General features: G+C 39.9%; 1 protein-coding gene across 1 annotated transcript in view; it reads right to left on the bottom strand.

Moving 5' to 3' along the window:
- tgfbr1b (transforming growth factor, beta receptor 1 b) overlaps positions 1-20,621 on the bottom strand; it is an 84,369-nt gene that overhangs the window by 23,050 nt on the left and 40,698 nt on the right. The window contains exons 2-5 of the mRNA XM_030397824.1: positions 17,431-17,682; positions 10,629-10,898; positions 5,151-5,381; positions 1,918-2,085 (exon numbers count right to left, since the gene is read on the bottom strand). Of these exons, the coding sequence (XP_030253684.1) occupies positions 1,918-2,085; positions 5,151-5,381; positions 10,629-10,898; positions 17,431-17,682 (921 nt within the window). The remainder of the gene's footprint in view (positions 1-1,917; positions 2,086-5,150; positions 5,382-10,628; positions 10,899-17,430; positions 17,683-20,621) is intronic.

The following is a 20,621-nucleotide window of genomic DNA, read 5'->3' as shown; positions in this document are numbered from 1 at the left end:
CTTCATAAAAAACTGGCTAAGTTGCATTGTGGGTAAGGTAGGTAGTAGGTTTTAAAAGGTGAGAAGAAATAAAAAGGGTTATAACTCTTGATCTGCTGTATTGATTTTGATAATTTATTTTTAAACTGCCCATAATGAGTCCAACAGTGTGTTTTTCCCCTATTAAAGATGCTCAAACTAGCATTGATAGCCAGTGTTAGTCACGTTACTTTTAAAAAGTAATTAGTTATAGTTACTAGTTACTTCTCCCAAAAAATAACTGAGTTAGTAACGGAATTACTCCAGTATAAAAGTAATTAGTTACCAGGAAAAGTAACTCTTGCGTTACTTTCTGTTCTTCCCCTTTTGAGCTCGGCATTGATTTTTATGTACTCTGCATCTATGTATTTAGAAAATGTCTTTCTGCATGGCGGACCGGCACCTGCTCTCCCTGGTATTTAGCCAATGAAGGAGTCTTGGTCAGCTGTTGATAACGGAAGCATGTTCTCAACAACATACCTAGCTATCATTGCATTCAGTTCACTCTGTCTCACAAGTTTTAGTGAAGCTGGAGCAGAAACATCCAGCTTTAGCTGCTCGGACGGCCCGTGTCCTTCTGTGTTAGCGGAGCTCACGTTAGCCACACCTGCTATCATCATCAACAGTGTCAACAACGGAGTTTTTGGCCACTAGTGTTGTAGAAGCGCGTGCAGTTGAGAGATGCTTCATTAGATTAGAGTTGTTTAAAACGGACGTAGACAAAAGAGGTTAAAGTAGTGTCTGTACTTCCACTTTGAAAACGTAAACTTTCCCTCTGGACTCGCCATTTACTGCAGCTCACCTCTGCTAGTTTGTGTGTGCGAGGCTGTGTGGTTTGTGTGTAAACCGAACACAGCCTCTGATTGGCTTACAAACTCTCACTCTACCTTAGAGAGCCAATCATCACCTCTGCAGTTGTCCCGCCCCTCCCTCCTGCCTCACCGGAGAAAAATAAAGCAGCCCTGCTGCTCCGCTGGCTGAGAGCCAAGTCGGATGACAACAGCTTCAATGAGAAACTTCAATTTGTAACGCGCCACATTTAATAGTCGGTAACGGCGTTGTAACGATGGGAACAGTAATTAATTAGATTACTCCGTTACTGAAAAAATAACGCCGTTAGTAACGCCGTTATACTTAAACGCTGTTACTCCCAACACTGTTGATAGCATTGTTTATGCTGTCATTGACCTTTAAATAAATCCTGTGTCAACTTGCGTATGGAATTTGTTACAGTAATAAATATATACACTTATAGATTTTATAGAAATATAGAATGATGATTCCCAATATGTGTTTTTCCTCACTCGAATCGAGGGTTTAGGACAGAGGGTGTTGTTCACTGTACAGATTGTGAAGCCCACTGAGGCAGTGCGGTTGTGATTTGGGGCTATATAAATGAAATTGATTTCATATAATTGTAGGAGTACACTGCAGACCAGTGGACTGATTTTCAAAACCAGTATGCATAGCATTGCAATATCATTTATGCTGGTCAATCAAATAAATGCAAGAGCACATGCCTGGCACATTTCTTTGTGCAGTGTTTTTTCATCTGATAAGCCTTCAATGCATTAATCTGTCCTTACAACTGTAGTAACTGTGTTGGATATCATTGTAATCAACTACATTAAAAACATGCTTCAACCAACCAGTCTGTCTCAATCCCCACTTAAAGGAACAGATAAATGTTACCTCACCATGTTATGCCTCCCTGAAGCCACTAAGTTTAAAACTGCTCATCAAATATTCATCAAAGTTTATTATTGATATATTATTTAGAAGATATACAATAAAATCATCAGTTATACAAACAAACATCACAGTTAAAAGCATCCCCAGGATGGCATGTGCCTAGGACAAATGTAAGTGTGTGCGTGTGTGTGTGTGTGTGTGTCTCACCTTGCGTGCCCACTATCTCCATGTGGAGGTGGGCGAGGCCGCTAGCTGTGGATAGGGACAGTTTGATCATGCCCTCCACAGTGACAGTGTAGCGGTTCAGGTAGTCAAACAGGGAGCCGTGTTCATGGTAATCCGAGACAAGCCACAGCTGAGTCCACGTCCCGTTATCTACACAGACACACAGGAAGATGAGAGAGGAGATAAAGGGTTAGAGATTAAGGTGGTTTTGTCGTAGTTCCACTCTTTCAGTAGTAGTGGGGCGGCTTAGCTGAAAAATCGTGCACATTGTGATAAAAGCATGAAATTTGGTACAGTTAAGGCCAAAGGCAGTCTGAAAAAAACTGGATATCGGGCCATCATGAATTTTCAACATGGCCGCCGTGGTGGCCATTTTAAAAATGACCGCCACTGACAACAGTATTTAGATCAATTTTCTTATTTGCATGGTATAAAATATGATGTTGATGATCTTGTTAGTTAAATGTATTTACCATACCTGGTTTAAGGAAGATTATACATGAAGAATACATATAAATCAATATAAATTCAAGATGATTTCAGCGTGGCTTGCTGAGGACAGCAGTCCACCCTTGTTGATCTGTCCTCAATTTCTCCATGCACACATGAGGAAGCTGACCCTCGCATGTTATGACATGTGGCCCATGCAGTACAAAATGGCCACCAGAAAATTATGATCCAAACTGTTGATACTGATGTTGTGATTCTAGCTGTGGCAGCAGCTCAAGGTCTAAAGGCAGATATGAGCTTTGGTTGGCATTTGGTACTGGAAAGAGTTTACGATAACTAGCAGCCACTAAAATCTCAGCTGCACTTGGGCCTGAAAAGGCAAGTGTTTCATGCTTTGACTGGCTGTGACACAGTATCAAGCTTTGCTGGGCATGGGAAAAAGACTGCACGGGCTTTCTTTCCGGAGCTTTGAAATGCCCTATTAGAATTGTCCTCTGCCCCACATGACATTCTACAGGAGGTAATGGCAACTATTGAAAGGTTTATAATCCTGTTCTATGATTGAACCAGCACATCCACAGACAAAGACCAAGCTAGGAGGAAGTGTTTTGGAAAGAGGCACAAAGTGCAGTCAATCCCTCCAACAAAGGCATTTTTGAAAAATGGCTGCCACGGCTGCCATATTGAAAATTTGCGATGGCCCAATATCTAATGTTTTTAGACTGTCTTTGGCTATAAGTGTACCAAATTTCACGCTTTTATCACAAAGTGCACGATTCTTTGGAATTATGCTGTTAAGCCGCCCCACTATAGTTAGTAATGTCCACTAGAGTCTGACTGATTTAATCTTATTCCATAGACCCTACACATCCTAGTTCTGCATATCATAATGTTATTTTCAGAATAATTTAGGCTGATCTGATAGTATCACTCGCATTGATGACCTATGATGATTTGGGACTGTGTTTATGAGGAAGAAAAGTTCAATGCAATTTGAACTCATTGTGATTTTTGGGTTATAAAATAAATATATTTCTAGGTTTAAAGGATTGGATGGAAGTGACAGAGAAATTATATTTTGCCAAGGGCTTGATGCAAGTAAGTCACTTTCCAGTTACTTTCCAGTGACCACCTTCTCTTCTCTGTCACTTTAGAAAACAGCTAAACATGATTTCTTTGGAGCATCTTCTAGTACAATGCAGACCAGTGCATTACTAGAACTGATTCCAGCAATTTATGTATGGTTGGTCGTGGTTTTAATGTCAATTGCATCGATCTGGTTCAAATGATTAACTGTGGCCCTGTTTATACCTGGCATTGACATGCGTCTCAGGTGGACAAAGGTCGTCTGGGCTGCATACAACTTTATTTTAGCAGTGTATACACACGTGTCTTCGGCCACATCTATGACAAGTTTTCAATTACTTGTACCTTTTTGTTAATTTGGCTAATGGTATACATTAGAAGGTGCAATGTGTAAGACATTTAAAACATTAAAAAATAACCAAAATTATTAACAGAGTATAAAGCATTACTGTACAGTTCAGTTTTAAAATGATGCCATAGTTTTGCAGAGATGTCCGAGGAATGTAGCATGCTAACAAGCTAGCTACAGGTGATCCTGTCTCATACAACTTCTTTACTACATTACATTACATTACATAACATTACATATTGCACCTTTGAGGTCCGTCTTTGTGCAAAAAACATCATGTCCGATTGCCCCAGTGACTCATGGTCACACTGTTTACATATTATGTACAAGTTATCTCTATTTCTTACCTTTTTATTATATTGTTTATTTGTTACTATCATAATGGTTTATTGTTAAATTGAACTGTCCTTTGGCCGGTGTGACACAGAAATTTCCCAGTTTGCCGGACTAATAAAGGAATTCTGATTCTGAAGTGTGATCCGATCACAAGTGGTCACCCAGGGCACATTCTAACGCAAGGTGTGAACTGACGTTGTTAGAGTTGTCCACTTGTGATAGGATCACTGTAGATGCATGGAATGCTAGGTGTACTGCCTCCATGTAAACTGGAATTTAACCTCTAAATTTAGTTTGAGGGGTGTTTGCAGATGGTTTTAAAAATCAATGTCGACAAATCATCGAATGTGTAGACATGTCTTTACAGATTACCATAACTATAACATATTATTCATCCCATGAATACATTATTAATAATAATGATAATAATTATAATGTACAATAAGAAATCAGTAAAACTGAAATGAACACACTAAATCCATTCACTCCTGGGTCACAGTGCTCCCAAGTGTGTCTGTGCATATGTGTGTGCCGGTGCGCGTGCATATGTGATGCTGGAGTTGTTAGACTATGTGTTAATGTGCTTGGCCTTCAGTGTGAACTGTTACTCCCCCACACTGTCTACCAGCCTGTCTCTTCACTGTGAACACTCGTCTGCACTAACCTCCCCTTTAGCAGAGCTGTTCTCTGCTCCAACAGCTCAAGGTTCACTCCTAATTAAAGCTGCCCACACTGTCAATTGCAGATGATAAGCTCAGCCTGGCGAAGATCTATGTTTAGACTTAATACACTTTCATGAAAGCTTCAGGCTTACAATCGTGTCAACTATTTTCTTGCAATTTCATTCAAGTTATTTTTGGATCTTCCTGCTGGCTCAAATCTGATGTTTATCCTATTCTTCCTCACTGTATGATAAGCCTTACCTTTTCCCCACAGATCAATGTGTAGCCTTATCTTAATCCAGCCTCCCAGAACACCTCTGGAGGTTTCTCACCTTTGTTGTCAGCCGCAATGAAGCCCAGAATGTTCTCGTGTCTCAGCATCACAGTCTGGTAGATCTCAGCCTCGCGGAACCAGGAGCGTTCCTCGCGGGAGGAGAATATCTTCACGGCCACCTCCTCACCACGCCATTTACCACGCCACACCTCCCCGAAACGCCCCTTCCCGATGCTCTCCTGGAGGATGATGGTCCTGGCGATGGTCCTCTGTACTAGCAGTGGCAGCCCTGGAGATACACAGACAGAAATAAAACATTTCACAAGGCTCTGGTGTTGAACAATTACACATACATATATACACATATATACATACATATATATACATATATACATACACATATATACATACATATATACACATATATACATACATATATACACATATATACATACATACATACACACACACACACACATTAGGGCTGGGCGATATGGCCTAAAAATTGAATCTCCGAATTTTTCACACCAAACTCAATTCACGATTCTAATCGATTTTTTTTTCTTCTCAAGAACAAACTTCAAAATACAAAGAAATTATTAAAAGCATCGCTTTTATTTAATGCTATGATTTACAACAAATTTGCCCTGCCACTGTAAACGGTGCAGCTTCAAACTCACTTTAAAAAAAATATATAAAAGTGCATCCTTCTGAAAAGACTGTGTCCCTTTTTGATAAAATGCTTTTGTAAACATAAATCTAACATGTCAGATTGCTTGCTATTATAAAAACAGATCAGTTTCCATATTGGTATTGATAAAGTGTTAACATAACTTTCATTAAATACTTTATTTTGCAAAAGGTGCCTTTATTTACAAAAACGTATTTTGTATCCCTGAAGATATGTAAACTAAATTAAACATCTGCATGCATTGCATAGTAAACATCACATGTTGGCAGATGTACAGGACATGAGGTGTGTGCTTGCTGTCTGTATTACACATTTTTGTGAGCGTGTCTGCTTCCTCTGGCTTGAGACATCATGCCCCGTTGTGGCTTTGTAACACAAACCTGGGGTCTAACATTTTCAGCATGTGGATGAACCTCCGGCTTTTCCACTGTATATACGAGCAGCATGTCTTTAGCGAGATGCAACGTGACTGCATCTGTAACAGCTGTCCACCGGGACCCTTTCTTCTGATAAGGGACACAATGATTAAATGATTCCACTAATGTTGGCTGCTTTTTAGCGGGTATCTGTGGGCTGCCACGGTCTGCACATCTCGTAGTGAACAACAAGTGTCCCACTGTGATCCAGGCGTCTGTTTGAGATGCTGAAATAAATGGATCGGTCCACGCAGCAGCCATGTTGTAAGTCTCAGTTCAGTCTGATCCTGATCCGCAGAGAGAGAGAGATAGAGATAGAGATAGAGATAGAGATAGAGATATATATATATATATATAGATATAGATATAGATATAGATATATATATATATATATATATATATATATATATATATATATATATATATATATATATAGATATAGATATAGATATAGATATATAGATATATAGATATATATAGATATATAGATATATAGATATATATAGATATATAGATATATAGATATATAGATATATATATATATATATATATAGATATATATATATATATATATATATATATATATATATATATATCTCTCTCTCTCTCTCTCTGCGGATCAGGATCAGACTGAACTGAGACTTACAACATGGCTGCTGCGTGGTTCAAGGGTTTGCAACGTCGGATTTGTTTGGACTGCAATGATACCGTTAATAAATCATTTCATAAATACTTTACCAATTCCGCTAGCATTATCAACCGTAGCCACCATAGCCACGTGTGCACCAGAGCCAATCACTGCACACTGTAGCCATGTGCGCACCAGAGCCAATCAGTGCAGAGCTCAAGCCCAGGACACACCTTAAGAAACAAGCAGATTTATACCTGCAGCGGCGCGAGCTGGACCTGGATTTTGCCGGCAGTTCGGTCCCGTTCTGTTCTGTGCATCTAAATTGACTGTTGTGGATTAATGACACTAAACGAGTCTGGACCGAGTCTGTTCCGGTCTGAGGAGATCCGGAGGTGCGCGGACAACAAAGTGGAATCAGAATCTGTGGATGTTCATGTGTAGCTAGCTGCTAGCCCACCCCCACGGCCCACCTCCTGAGTCGACGCACCGGACGCACCGGCACGTCCAAAACCGGACTTAGGGTAAATAATGTCCGCCACGCTTTTTCGCAAACATTGCTGTCACGTTTGCTTTGTGTCTGGTGCAGAAGAAACGGTAAAAACGGGCTTTTGTCACGAAAGTGTCCAAGCAGCAAGTTTGGTTGTTGAGGAACAGGAAGTTGTGTGAGGGACGCCGGCGGTGATACAGACAGCGACAGAGATGGCGAGTTTTGAGAGTAGAGAGATTTGTGACATATAGCGTGTTTGGAGTGTGTAGTTAGTGTGTTATATAGTGCTTAGTGTAGTGTGTTGAGTGTGTAGTGTAGTCGTTTTTTTGTGTTGTGAGTCAAAACAATGAGGAGACTGCTGAATGTGGAGCAGACAGTGCAGCTGAGGAGCCTGAGGCATTGCTTGCATTTAAATGTAAATAGTTACATATAACTTTGCAAATTTCAAAAACTTATGCACAAATTTAGCAAACAACAATTTATATTTGCATTATAACTAATGCAATTGGTTCATTAAACATATTTGTGGTTTTCACAGTAACAAATCTAACTTTTTCCTACTCTGATTTTATGTTATTTTGTGATTTTAGGTCCAATGTGTTAATATAATATGTCAAAATGAAAAAATAACTGTAAAGTCACACATGTGAGGTTGTGCAGCAAATAATGACACCAAACAAGGCAAGGCAAATATTTTTTCAGGTGAAATATAATGGTATAATCAAAAGTAGTCAAAAACAGCCAATTATATCCCTGACATGCCACCTTCAAACACAACCTCATTTGGCCATCCATGAAAAAGCTACTTAACCTCCCACTTTTCTATAGGGATACATGCTTCCTACAGGCAATGCACTAGTTTAATATAATTTTATAAACAGTACATTTTCCTCATAACATGATACCTGTCTTATGACCATTTTCTGGATTTTTAATTTTATCCTAAACTGTCCTAATATATCATCCTACATATACTTCTACTTCTGGCAATTACTTGAATCAAACCACAGATTTTCTGGCTCTAAGATGTTTCACTCTTTCTACAACCATTTGCCATGAAGGGCAAAGACACAGTAAACTGAGAAAGAACAAGCAGTGATGAAGGCTGACCAAAGCTTCGCCTGTGTCTAGAACTAAAAGTTAAATTTGAAAGAACGATGCAGAGATTACAGCCAATAGCCAAATAGCTCGTAATGCACATTTTCCCCTGCCTGAGAGGAAATACCTCTCCATACCACCAGGTGGCGGTAGTCTCTTTCAATCACTCTAAAAGGGAAACAGGAAGACCCAGGACTGCAGGTATACTTAAAGTTGTTTGATAAGTAATTGCTTTGCCTCAAAAGGTAAAGAGGAAGTTAAAATAGAAAGGACAAACCGCACTTAATAGTTGAAATAATGGATACTACAGCAACACACTCATGGGGCTCTCTTTCTTTCCCTGTTTGTCTTCTCTTGCACTGATTTGCTTAGCTGAACAGCCATTCATAGTTATTTCTCTCACCAACAGGGTGCACTGCCGAAAAGTTAGCCAAAAAGCCAGAGACCTGGACTGACTAGTGCCAACACTGCCAGTCACGGCATAAAAATATGGCAACGGATGCTCACCCATGACCCCAAACAGTGTTGGCGCTAATTTGTTTGCTGAAGTGCAGCTCAATTTGGTCTTTATTTGGTCTGTAACATTTACAATAAGCATACATTTACTGTAACAACTCCGTCAGCTTGCTAGTTTGGCAAAAGGATCATGAGGAAACAGAAAATGATAGTGGACTGAACATTTCAACAGGCACCACACACATATTATAACTCAGGAAAGTGATAACAGCCCACACACTTCTGCCACACACACACACAAACACACAACACAACCACTCACACATACACTGTATCAGCCACACACATGACTGTATATTGTGCAATATAGTGTAAATAGCAAGAAAAACTGAATACAAGTCTCTCCTTGGCAGAGAGATGGAAGCGCCAGTCTCCACAGAGAGGTGCTAATTTATGGCCATCATCAAGAACAGCCTCTGCCAGCGCAGCGCGTGCAGTTAGTCAGCCTGATCTGGGCCAGCCAGTCATCATAATAGTTGTTTACTTGAAGATGTGCATAGCTAAAGGTTCTAGTACCATATCAGACACATAGACACAGACCTGAGACCAGCAGAACACAAACAACACCGTTCCTGGACCCAATATGACCTTGTATATTTTCGGCCTGTCCCAACTCAGGTAAGGAACCAAGTGGACCTGTGGAGATTCCTACACATTGCTACAACTGCTGCATTATGAGTCAGATATGTGCAAACTAATGCAACTTGCAGTCTGGAAAATTCCTTTAGCTGATCTGTAGTTCAGACTCTAGTCACTGCTATGCTGCACTCTGAGTAGTATAGTTTAAGTTTGACTGTTAAATACACCTTGGGAAAAAACTATACACAATGCAAAGCAACATCATTTCTAAAATATACAGCCACACAATTAATGAAATATTACTGAAATCGCAATATGGCCAAAGTTCAATATCCAAATTGCAAGTAGTTGCAGTTTTTGGATAAAAGTAAAAAATGACAGCACAAAATTATTATGATGTACCGTAATGCTGCATAGATGCCCTCTGCTACTAGTATAGTTATATGGATGTAAGTAATCATGTTTTTTTTTTAATAAAAATTAATGTTGTCAACACTCACCTCCCACTACACTAGTTACTACACTTCCCCATTTAAGTTTTTGTGTAGTTTAAACTAACAAGATATTATCCCCTCATTAGTGAGCTTTAGGTGCTGGTAGGTGGATTTTGTTACCATTGGACAGAACCAGGCAAGCTGTGCTCCCATTTACAATCTTTATGCTAAGCGAAGATGGTTTTTTGCATAAACTTCATAATTATCGCACAAACATGACAGTATATTGATCTTCTCATCAAATCCTTGGGAAGACAGTGAATAAATGTATTTCACAAAACAGTAAATATTACAAATTCATTTGGAATCATGACTATCCAATAAAGCAACAAAGCAATACACTTGCAATAAGACATTTGCTAGATTGAGTCCAGTTACTGATACGAAAATGAGAGATTCAAAGCCTGGCTGACTAATAAAATGTACAAGATTGCATCTTTCTTCGCCCCACTTCTCATCCTCACAGTCATGTTGTTGTGTTGTGTTCCATCATACAGCTGCAGATATCACACTGTCCCCTTTCAGGTAGGTGTGGATATATTATTTCTTTCAATCCAACCCCAAACACACACTGTCTGCCCAGACTGTCCAGGAACACCAGGACCCTGGGGTGCAGCATCATACCTGATCCAGAGCCTGAGGTTGTCATGTCATAGATGAGGTCCTTCAGCGTTGTTCCAACAGTTATGAAGGGGTGGTCCATTGAGGGGTCCTCTTCGTTGGGCACCCGATGGTGGTGGTGATGATGGGCCCCGGCCCCTCCAGCCCCCAGGCCCCTGTGGCTGTGGCAAACATAGAACGCCAAGACTAGCAGCAGGCAGAGAACACACACCGGGCCTGCAATCACTGCTGCGAGGGCAACAGGGCCGAGAGGAGGAGTCTTTACTGTGGGAACTGCAAAGCAGAAAGGACAGACACACAGAGGACGTTAGAACATGTGAAAGATCAAAAGGTAATATATGACCTGTAAATATAGGGAGCTATAACTGGCTTTGACATCAACATGTGAGAGATCAAAAGAGGTCACAAACTGTGGGAAAGGTTCACTAGGAGCATACTGATGGCTGGCAAGTGGCAAGGCTAAAGTACTAGCCACGAGCCAGGAAGCTAACTGGCCAAGTGGTGCGGAGGCACATTCCATCTGCTTGGCTGATGGGAAATTTGGCTTGTAGCACAGACACACACACACACACACACACACACACACTCTCACACACACACACACACTCTCACACACACAGACAGACACACTCTCACACACACACACACACAGACAGACACACACACAATCCAAAGATGCAACTACAAAGCTTTTTACTGAACTGGATGTAGGAAAGGCACCTCAAAACAGAAGGGACAAATGTACCACAGAGTCTGAATCATCATTGGATATAACTGTCTTTGTGTTTTTGTGTCTGTGTCCTGGAAATTTCTGTCTTTGACTGACCGCAAGCTGGGACAGGTTCTTGTCTCGCTGAGCATATGTAAAAAAAAAAATAAAAATAGATATAAAAAAATATATATCTTCATATATTTGTAATCTTTGCCAACAATTTTGACCTTTAATGTCAATCGGCATTAATGTAATAGAGCTTGAATAAATATAAGATCTTCTTCTGCATTTATATTACGGCTGTCAAACGATTAATTTTTCTAATCGCGATTAATCACATTTTGACCATAGTTAACTCGATCTTTAATCGCAAATTAATCTCAATTGTTTTGTCACATTTCTTTCTAAATGTACCTTAATGTATTTTTTTTCATCTTTTGTCCTATCTACCGAACCATCTGGCAGTGTTTTGAAAGTGAATTTGCCGTTCATAAGTCCTTTCTCCATTTCCTTTCACTTTCGCTTTTCAGTCCACCATGTTTTTCCCGAACCGCCAACCCTGCTTCTTCTTCCTCTGATTCCCTTTCATATTCGTCTGCCACCCTCTGGATCAAGACTACAGATGCCACCGACGGCCTTAAATCATACAATGCGCGTTTCTTTTTTTTTTTAATACCGAGCGTTAATCGCGTGTTAAAAAAATTAACGGCGTTAAGAGGATGTTGCATTAACGAGTTATTAAAGCGTTAACTTTGACAGCCCTAATTTATATACTCAGCCACTGACCTACGTATGATTGGGGGTCTCAAGTAAACATCACTGGGGAAGCCGAGATTCACATGGTAGTTTATTACTCTATCTGATGGATGATGGCGAGGTAGTGGAGGACAAATCATAAGTGGTGCTTCCAAAATGCTTTGTGAATTAGAGCACAGAACATTTTAGCTCAGCTTCTAAATGACTTGTTCGACATGCCATCAGCTGTCAGATTACAAGTCTGTAAAAATCCTATCCAACCGGTCATGTAACAATAATGATTAAATCAAAATCATATGTATGCTTCCACACATGTATGTTTTGTCATCCATTTCAAACATGGCATCTTTATCCAAAATTCATGTTAAGAAATGGCTCGAGCATTAAAAAAAAGGTCTACATTGCATAAATGTTGTGTGATGACTGATTAAACATGGAAGTGCTGTTACAGAAAGAGCTCTGACACTAGTCTGATATTTAGTATCTGGTGTGCAAGGAGGGGTAGCACCAAAGTGAAAGGCAGAGAGTTCTAATCACAGTGACAGATTATATAGATAAGACTAATGTATGTGAATGTATGAGTAAGGGAAAACGCCTTGAACCAATGCTGGTAATTGGTAGCCAATGTTGGTAGACTGGATATAACTGCCATTGACTGTTCAGCCTCCTGAATATTTTAAATCAAGTCTTTATATTCAGCGAACACACCTAAATCTTTACTGAAGAACAGACTTTGCTACAGGTGAGTTTCTTTCCAAGGTAGCAGGTAAAAAGCATTGTAAATATTCATGGGTCAAAGAAAAGTCTGCTGTACAGTGGCTGTTAAATGAAAAATGAATTAACTAAAAATATCCCTCATCAATAAACTAGTATTTCATAAAATGCCAATTCATCATAGGTCATTCACTTCCACTGTAAAGCCACAGGGTGAATTTTATTCATGCTAATTAATTAGACCTTTGCTACGCCTGTATGTTCCTGTTAGTTCTATTGGTCTTTTATCATTCTTAATGTTGGTTGGCAGTCTGAAAAGAATCTGAGGCACTTGGTGCATTGAAAAATGGTAATGTTGCAACACACTGTTTCCCTGTCAGTTCGCCTGCATGGCTAGCAGGCTAGGGGGAGGACGTACCTAGTCATAATGCCTATGTGAATCAAATGGAGTTGCTGTGACAAAAAGAATTAAAACAGGCAGAAGACGTGGAGTGAGCAGAAATGTTTGAGTTTCATGATGAGATGAAGTGTTTGTTCAAAGTTACTGTCTCTGTTTTCAATCGTCTAGAAATTGAATGTCACTGAACATTGATCAGCAGTATATAGTGCTGCGGAACAGAATTGGGTCAGTACTGGAACAGAGAAGCAACCACTGAGCTCACGTCTTTTACGGCAACAAAGAGTGCAAAACTATCGACGAGAATTGGGGTTGTGTTGCTGTGATGGAATATCCATGATTCAATAAAGGATATTTTTAGAAATCATAATTAGAGATTCCTTTCAGACTGCTAAGCAATACCATGGACTGCCAATACCAATTTTCATTTTATTTCTTTTTTTGTTTGTAAATAATACCAACACTGTTTTTGAGCTAAGGCAGCACTACTTGATTTTTTTCCTTTATTGTTACTGGAATACTTACTGAATATTTCATGCCATCACCCCCCCCTGTAATGTTAATCCTGTCCAAAAGGGGCTTCACTGGGATTCTGGCATACCAATCACTAGGGATGCAACGGTACAGTTTTCCCATGGTTTGGTATGCATCACGGTTTTTGGGCCACGGTAACGGTACGCTTTCAATATCTTAATATAAAACTACTCAGACTAGCAAAGGCAATACTGCATTGTAAAAATAATTGCACAATTCTTTGTGCATTGTCTGTGGTTACAGGAATTTGGATATTTGCTCACTCTAGCTTCCATTCAGTAATTGCATGCACTAGGTTCTTCAGCCAGGTGTTCACTTGTGTGGCTCTCATACAGTGGATGAGTCTGCAGCACAAAGCCCCTCATTTCCCAATCAAGTATCAGGGTTCTCCCCAGAAATTTTTAGTGTAGTGCCGCACCGTCGGCCGGGGGGGAAGAGACGGTCGTTATCGCCATCAGCGGGGGTGACGAGCGTCCGTCAGACGGACGGACGGACGCTCGTCACCATCAGCCGGGGGGCGCTTTTTTTACGAGAAGACCGCGGCAGCCCACAAACACCCAATTGAAAATGAGTATAGTGGCGCTGAGCTAGCAGTATAGCAGCGCAGCGCCGCAGTTCACGGGAGGTCCAGCTATCGGTGGAGAGAGCAAGGTAGGGTGCTTGCCTCAGTTCGTTTTCAATATCCCCCAGCATACTTAATGTTCTGGGATCACTTTACTACTAAAATGGGTGCGGGAGGGTACATGATAACGAGGTTCAACTGTTTTCATCATGTGACGAAATCCGGTGTCCTCAATCCGGTGTCCTCAACCACTGAATCCACTCTACAACTAGACAGGTCTTTCTACTACCTATATCAAAGCAAGATAGGAGAAAGAAGCCAACATAAAGTTATCTGAAGATGATTGTTTGCAGGACACAGTCCACCACCTCTGGTTCAGACCTGTGGAGGGAATTCACCTGGAAAAATGTTTTAAGGTACTTCATAAATCCAAACATTTAAAGCTTACAGATCAACAACCCAGAACAAGGACAGTGCTGGAGAAGGTGTGGTAATATGTCTGCTGACCATTTCCACATATTCCTGGAGTGCCCGAACATCACTTCATAATGGGTAGATGTAATCACAGTGAATAGATCAACTATTAACTTACAGCTTGACCTTAGTTTCAGCATTATACATCTAGAAAACATACCAGCTGGAGTGAATAAACAAGACATATCTATTACAAATATAACTAGCAAGTAGCAAAAAAGCAATAACCAAGAAATGGCTGAGCACTGAATGTCCGACTATCCTGGACTGGATAGAAATAGTAAAAGAAATTCACAATATGGAAAGATTAACATTTTCCCTGAGATATGATACAGAGAGGGGCAACAGATAATGGAAGAAATTGAGTTGTTACTTGGATGCAAGATGACTGTATTGTAATATGATTGCTCTGGATGGACTTCTCACTGGGACTTTCAAAATGGACCTCCTTAATATACAGAGGAACGCGCCCCTCTGACCTTGTGTACCTCGAAAGACAGTTTGACATGATACACATAACTCATAACTACAGACTGCAGCTTTAACTGTGGTTATCTTGACAACTCTAACTTTCAAGCATCGCTGGGGGTTAAAACCATATTCTGAAGAAACCTATTTCTAATTGTATTTAATTATATTTTGTCACTAGCCTTTTCCTTGGACTAGATGTAGGGCTAAAGGGATTAGTTATACTGCTAAAGCGATCACAACCCATGACACAAACTTTATTCCAACATCTTATTTAGCTTCGGTGATGTCTCCACAAACAGTAATTTGACAGCTGAAAAAACAGCATACAATATGACAGTCACGCCATTTTCAAATGCCCCAGTTAAAGATGCAACTACAGTGTTAGAACAACAAATAACAAATATTCGTTCCCGACAGACTTCGGGTTGGCCTTTGACTCTTGACTAAACTGACTCATCGACTGAAATGGCAGCAGTCAGCTTTCTTTCCATCATGTGTTGCTGCTTTTTTGTCTTTAACAGTTAGGCCAACAAAAAAAACAAACACATCCACTTCAGTTCTGACAAGTTGTTCAGGTCTCAGAAAAAAATAATACAGTCATTGTATGTGAGTTAAAGGAAATAGCTAGATTGGATTGGTACACGTAGCTCTAGTTGCAAGGCCTTAATCTGAGAAAACAATTTTCTTTGCTAAACCAGCAGAAAGGAGACACAGTAGTGAAACAGAGGGGGTCATGACATGCCAGCCACTAACCCAACTATAAAGGTGCTTCTCAAAAAATTTGAATATCATGGAAATGTAATTTCTTTCCGTGATCTAATTCAGAAAGGGGAACAGTTTACAGCTCAAGATTCAGCATATCCAAACTATTAAAATATTACATAAGACCAATCAAAAAAAAAGGTTTATAATACAGAAATGTTGACCTTCTGAAAAGTATGTTAATTTTTGCACTCAATCCTTGGTTGAGGCTCCTTGGAGACAATCAGCCTATGGCACTGCTGAGGTTTACTAGTTACTAGCCCTGCTGGAAAAGGAAACCTGCATTTCCATACACAGTATGCTATGCTGACTTCCTTTTCCTTGCACATGCCCATAGTGCCAAATCTACTAGTAACTGGTTTGCTGACCATGGTATTATTGTGCTCATCGAATCATCAAAATTAAAAACAGAAAAGACTTGAAAATTCTTCACTTTTTGTACTTGGAAAACTAACTATGGAAAAAATGAATTTTTTCATGATATTCAAATTCCCTGACCCTGACCTAACCCGTACCCTTTTGAGAGGCACCTGTATACTTGTACAGCATAAGCGTAAATACACAGGCAGCATAGACCAGTCCTGCCCATTTTGTCATTTAACTTCTGCTGACTGTGTTGCTTAACAGGTACAATTCAATGTGACAAGTCAGTTATAAGGACTGCCTAGGTCGTTAACACTGTCAATAATGAGTGGCAATGTATGACCTGGTCTTCAAATATCCTTGCAACTGTGACTGCTCAAACCAATTGTAAGAAAACATTTCAGCACATTTTTGCTTGTCTTTTGAGTTAAAGACAGATGCCCCCTCCAGCAATTTAAACACCAATTTTTGGTGTCCTTGACAAGTACACTTAATAACCAGTTGAAAAAGAAGCCAGTGTAAGATGTGTTCTAAAAAGAACATCCTGGTGAAAATACTACCTTTGTCAACCTTCAAATATTCAATTTTGGCAGTCAGAAATATGAAGGTTCTTATTATTTTGGTAAAACAACAAGAAACAACAACATGACATCAACATTGAAATTCCCTGGAAGCTAAATACAGCTGCCATCAACAATAAACATTTCCGAAACCTTATAAGCACGTTAGAGTTAGTATTTCTTACTCTACCTAAATGTCGGAGAATCAAATATGTCTAGACAAGTTGTTTTAGCTACCACTGGCAATATTATAGGACCTCAGTGTGTAAAAGTGATAGTTGTGGCCTTTTGATGTGTGGTTGTATGAGGTACTTATCCCAAGTCACTGTATTACCTGCAGTACATGACCATCATAACAACTATCACTTTAAGGTAAACTGCTACATTTTGGAAAACAACAGTCAGAAATATGGCTACATCTTTACACAACCATAGATCCAATTCAAATTTGGCAAAATGTTTAAATTTGTGTGTGTGTGCGTGAGTGAGTGTATGTTTACCAGGAAAGTCTATTAGATTAGGCTCCTTGTTGCAGAAGTCTGTGGTACAGCACATTGGGTAAATGCCATTTCCATGTTTGCTAGACGGGGCACAGATGAAGGGTCGGTCTCGTGGGATCAGTTCGTTTTCGTTCACGCACTGGCGCTGCTCTGTGGTCAGCTGGCTGTCTGACTGGCGGATGGCGACGAAACAGACACCATCCGTTGTGCAGCTGGAGTTGGCACTGCAGCGGTCACAGTAACACTGGAGAGCTGGAGGAAGAGGAGAAGACAGGGATGAAGAGGTAGATTTGAGGCTCAACTTGTTTTGTTTTTTTGTCAAGGTAGGCTCACATACGTTTGAAGCAGTCAATCCCAACCTTTTGTTCCATTTTACAGAGAAGAAAGTGAATCAATCAATCAGAAATAATTTTTTTGTCCTCTTTAATGGGTTTATTTTTACACATTTTTTAATCCATTTAAATCTACTGTGTGAGAAAATGAAGAATGCTCTTTTTATTTCTGTTTCCTGTGTTTTTCATTGACTTCCCTCAGATTTTTTCACCCCACTGTACACGGCTTCCTTCCTGATGTGCGTTTGTGTATGTCTGAGTTTGTGTCGGTATTGGGAAGGAGCTCTCCCTCAGGGAAGAGCAAGACATTGCGTCACTCCAGTAAAACTTTACACACACATGCACTGACTGACTAGACTTGTCTCTCTCCAAAAGTTTGCTTTGTTACTGGCAGGAGAGACCCAGACAGACAGACACACCCACCACACAGACGCACAAACATGCAAACACACACAGCTGCAGCACAGCTGGTGAACACATGGTTGACAGAAAAATATTTTTTCACGTGAAATAAAAAGTCAGGCACTTCAGCCTTCCATCCCATAAATTGTCCCACTTAAGTCAGTTCATGAAATTAATGATTAGTGTTGTTTTAGTTGCTAGTAACAATAAACAACCAACGTCCTACAATTTAAGTTACAATAAGTTATAAAATGTACATTCACAGGGTTTATAAAAAAAGTGCTTCACTATGTGCCATCAGCATATATTATATAATAGTCTTTGTAAGAAAACAACAAAAAAAAAAAAACAGGTGGACAGGGACTCTTGCTTAAAGTACAAGCTTCAGTTGCATAACTCATAGTTACAGTTTCATTCATGCATTTTAATGCAGTAGACATTAAGTTAGGGCTGCTATTAATCCACAAGTGTTCAACTATTGAATTAATCAACCAACTATTTTGATAATAAGTTTCACCATTTCCTAATGATGCTCCTGCCCAAAGAGGCATGTCTTTTTTCAGTCACAGTAACGTTTCTACTTACAACCAGATCCTGACTGCACGTCTCATATTTGAAGGCAGCTTTGAGGCCAGCTTTCAATTCCAAAACAATGTCATATTCATACTCTTATATCCTACATATGATTTTGGTCCAAACCAAAACCAATTACCTTACAAGGATAACATTACAAACTGCTTGAATTTCTACATTAATACTTAATTTCTGTTTATGATCAGCTGCTGAAAGGCTTTATTTATGGCTATCGTATGATGCAGACTTTAAGGAACGCCATAAAGTTCTAATTCGCTATATTTCATAACAATACAAGTTGGCTGAAAGAGAAAATTACAGTTCATAATTGAATCTGATAAATGTATTGAAATGTGCATCAGGCCTCATCCTGTCCAATTCCACAACCCTTTATCTCCTGCATTGCCAATCAAAGTTAAGCATTAACTGCAGCATCCAACAGTCCAAGTGACACTGCTAACATCCAGCGGGAACAATAGTCCATACGGATAATGTTTTTAAGTGTATTCAGGGTTTTGGTTGATTTGGAATAATTCAGGTGGTTAAAATGCAGTATTGTTTTTCTAATTCAACTAATGTCAATCTAAAACAACTCTGACAAGTTGGGAGAATTTAAAGCATGTGTTGTTATCCTGAGTCTTTTCTTTGGTTTCCAAAAAAGATGCTGGAGCCACAGGTCAGGCCATCTTTAATCACCTTTCAACAGTGGGAATTAGCAGGCCAGACACTCGCAGAGCCAGGAATGTGCTTAATGTGAGGAAGTCTGTTTAGCAATCCCTTAGGCTTCAAACCATTAGTAATGGTGTTATGGAAGGCTATGAATAAACCAGGTCACCCTCTCTGTGTCTGTCTCCACAGTGTCCTTGCCCCTAACACAGGGCAGACAGAGCTCACAGGCTGGTATCATTATGCAGCTCAGAAACACATCATGCATGGTTAGCCAGGTTAAAGCAACACACACCTTCTAAGACAAGACCTCTGAATAATTAACAAGGGCAGGCACACAGTCTGCTCCGGGTGTCTGACATGAACACACACCGGCAGATGGTATTAAAAGTTTGAAAGGTACACTAGTGCAAATCTGCCCTATGGCTCAACATCTTTACTGTGGTAATGTAATGACTTCCACACAAGAAATGATTCAGTAAATTTACAGTGAATGTGTCTACAACATTACAAGGACGAAATACAGGAGCAGTCTGAGAATGTTCTTACATTAGATTACAGCAGGCCTTCCCACTCATGGAATTCATGGAATTGTCTAGAAGTGAACTCCAGACAAAGTCTGGGAGGTGCATACAAATACAACAGCAAAACAACAGCAAGCGCGTGTGTGTGTGTGTGTGTGTGTGTGTGTGTGTGTGTGTGTGTGTGTGTGTGTGTGTGTGTAGGAAAGACAGGAAGAAAAGGAAAACAGATCAGTAGACATCAGACAGCTAAATAAAAGCCAGCTGACAGTGGTCTCCAGATTCACTCTTAGTACAGACAAGTCAGACAAGTTTGTCCCGCCAACACATGCCAAGTCAACATTACGAGGTAATCCTATCCAGTAATCTTCTGCAAAAGCACCAAAATGAAGTCTGGCCTCTACATCGCCTTTGTCTGTTCACATTGAACCAAGCAGCCCGGCATAAAGTCACTCCATTCTATATAGCATGCCAGCATTGTGGAACCAAAAGAGGTGTGACGGGTTCTTGGATATATAAGTTTGTTGCTTCTGAATAACATGCGGGATCTGCATTCATGGTGAACCACCAATCATTCTTAAACAAAAGCCAATCATCCTAGAATGGTTCATTCTTTCCAAATAGAGGTATTCAACTTAGTAGCCCCTTTTTGGTAGACACTCATGTTTATACCTGGAGAATGCATATTTGACCATAT

This window comes from Sparus aurata, chromosome 19, assembly GCF_900880675.1.
Source record: "Sparus aurata chromosome 19, fSpaAur1.1, whole genome shotgun sequence".
NCBI lineage: Eukaryota > Metazoa > Chordata > Actinopteri > Spariformes > Sparidae > Sparus > Sparus aurata.
This window is presented reverse-complemented; position numbering and strand designations above follow the sequence as displayed.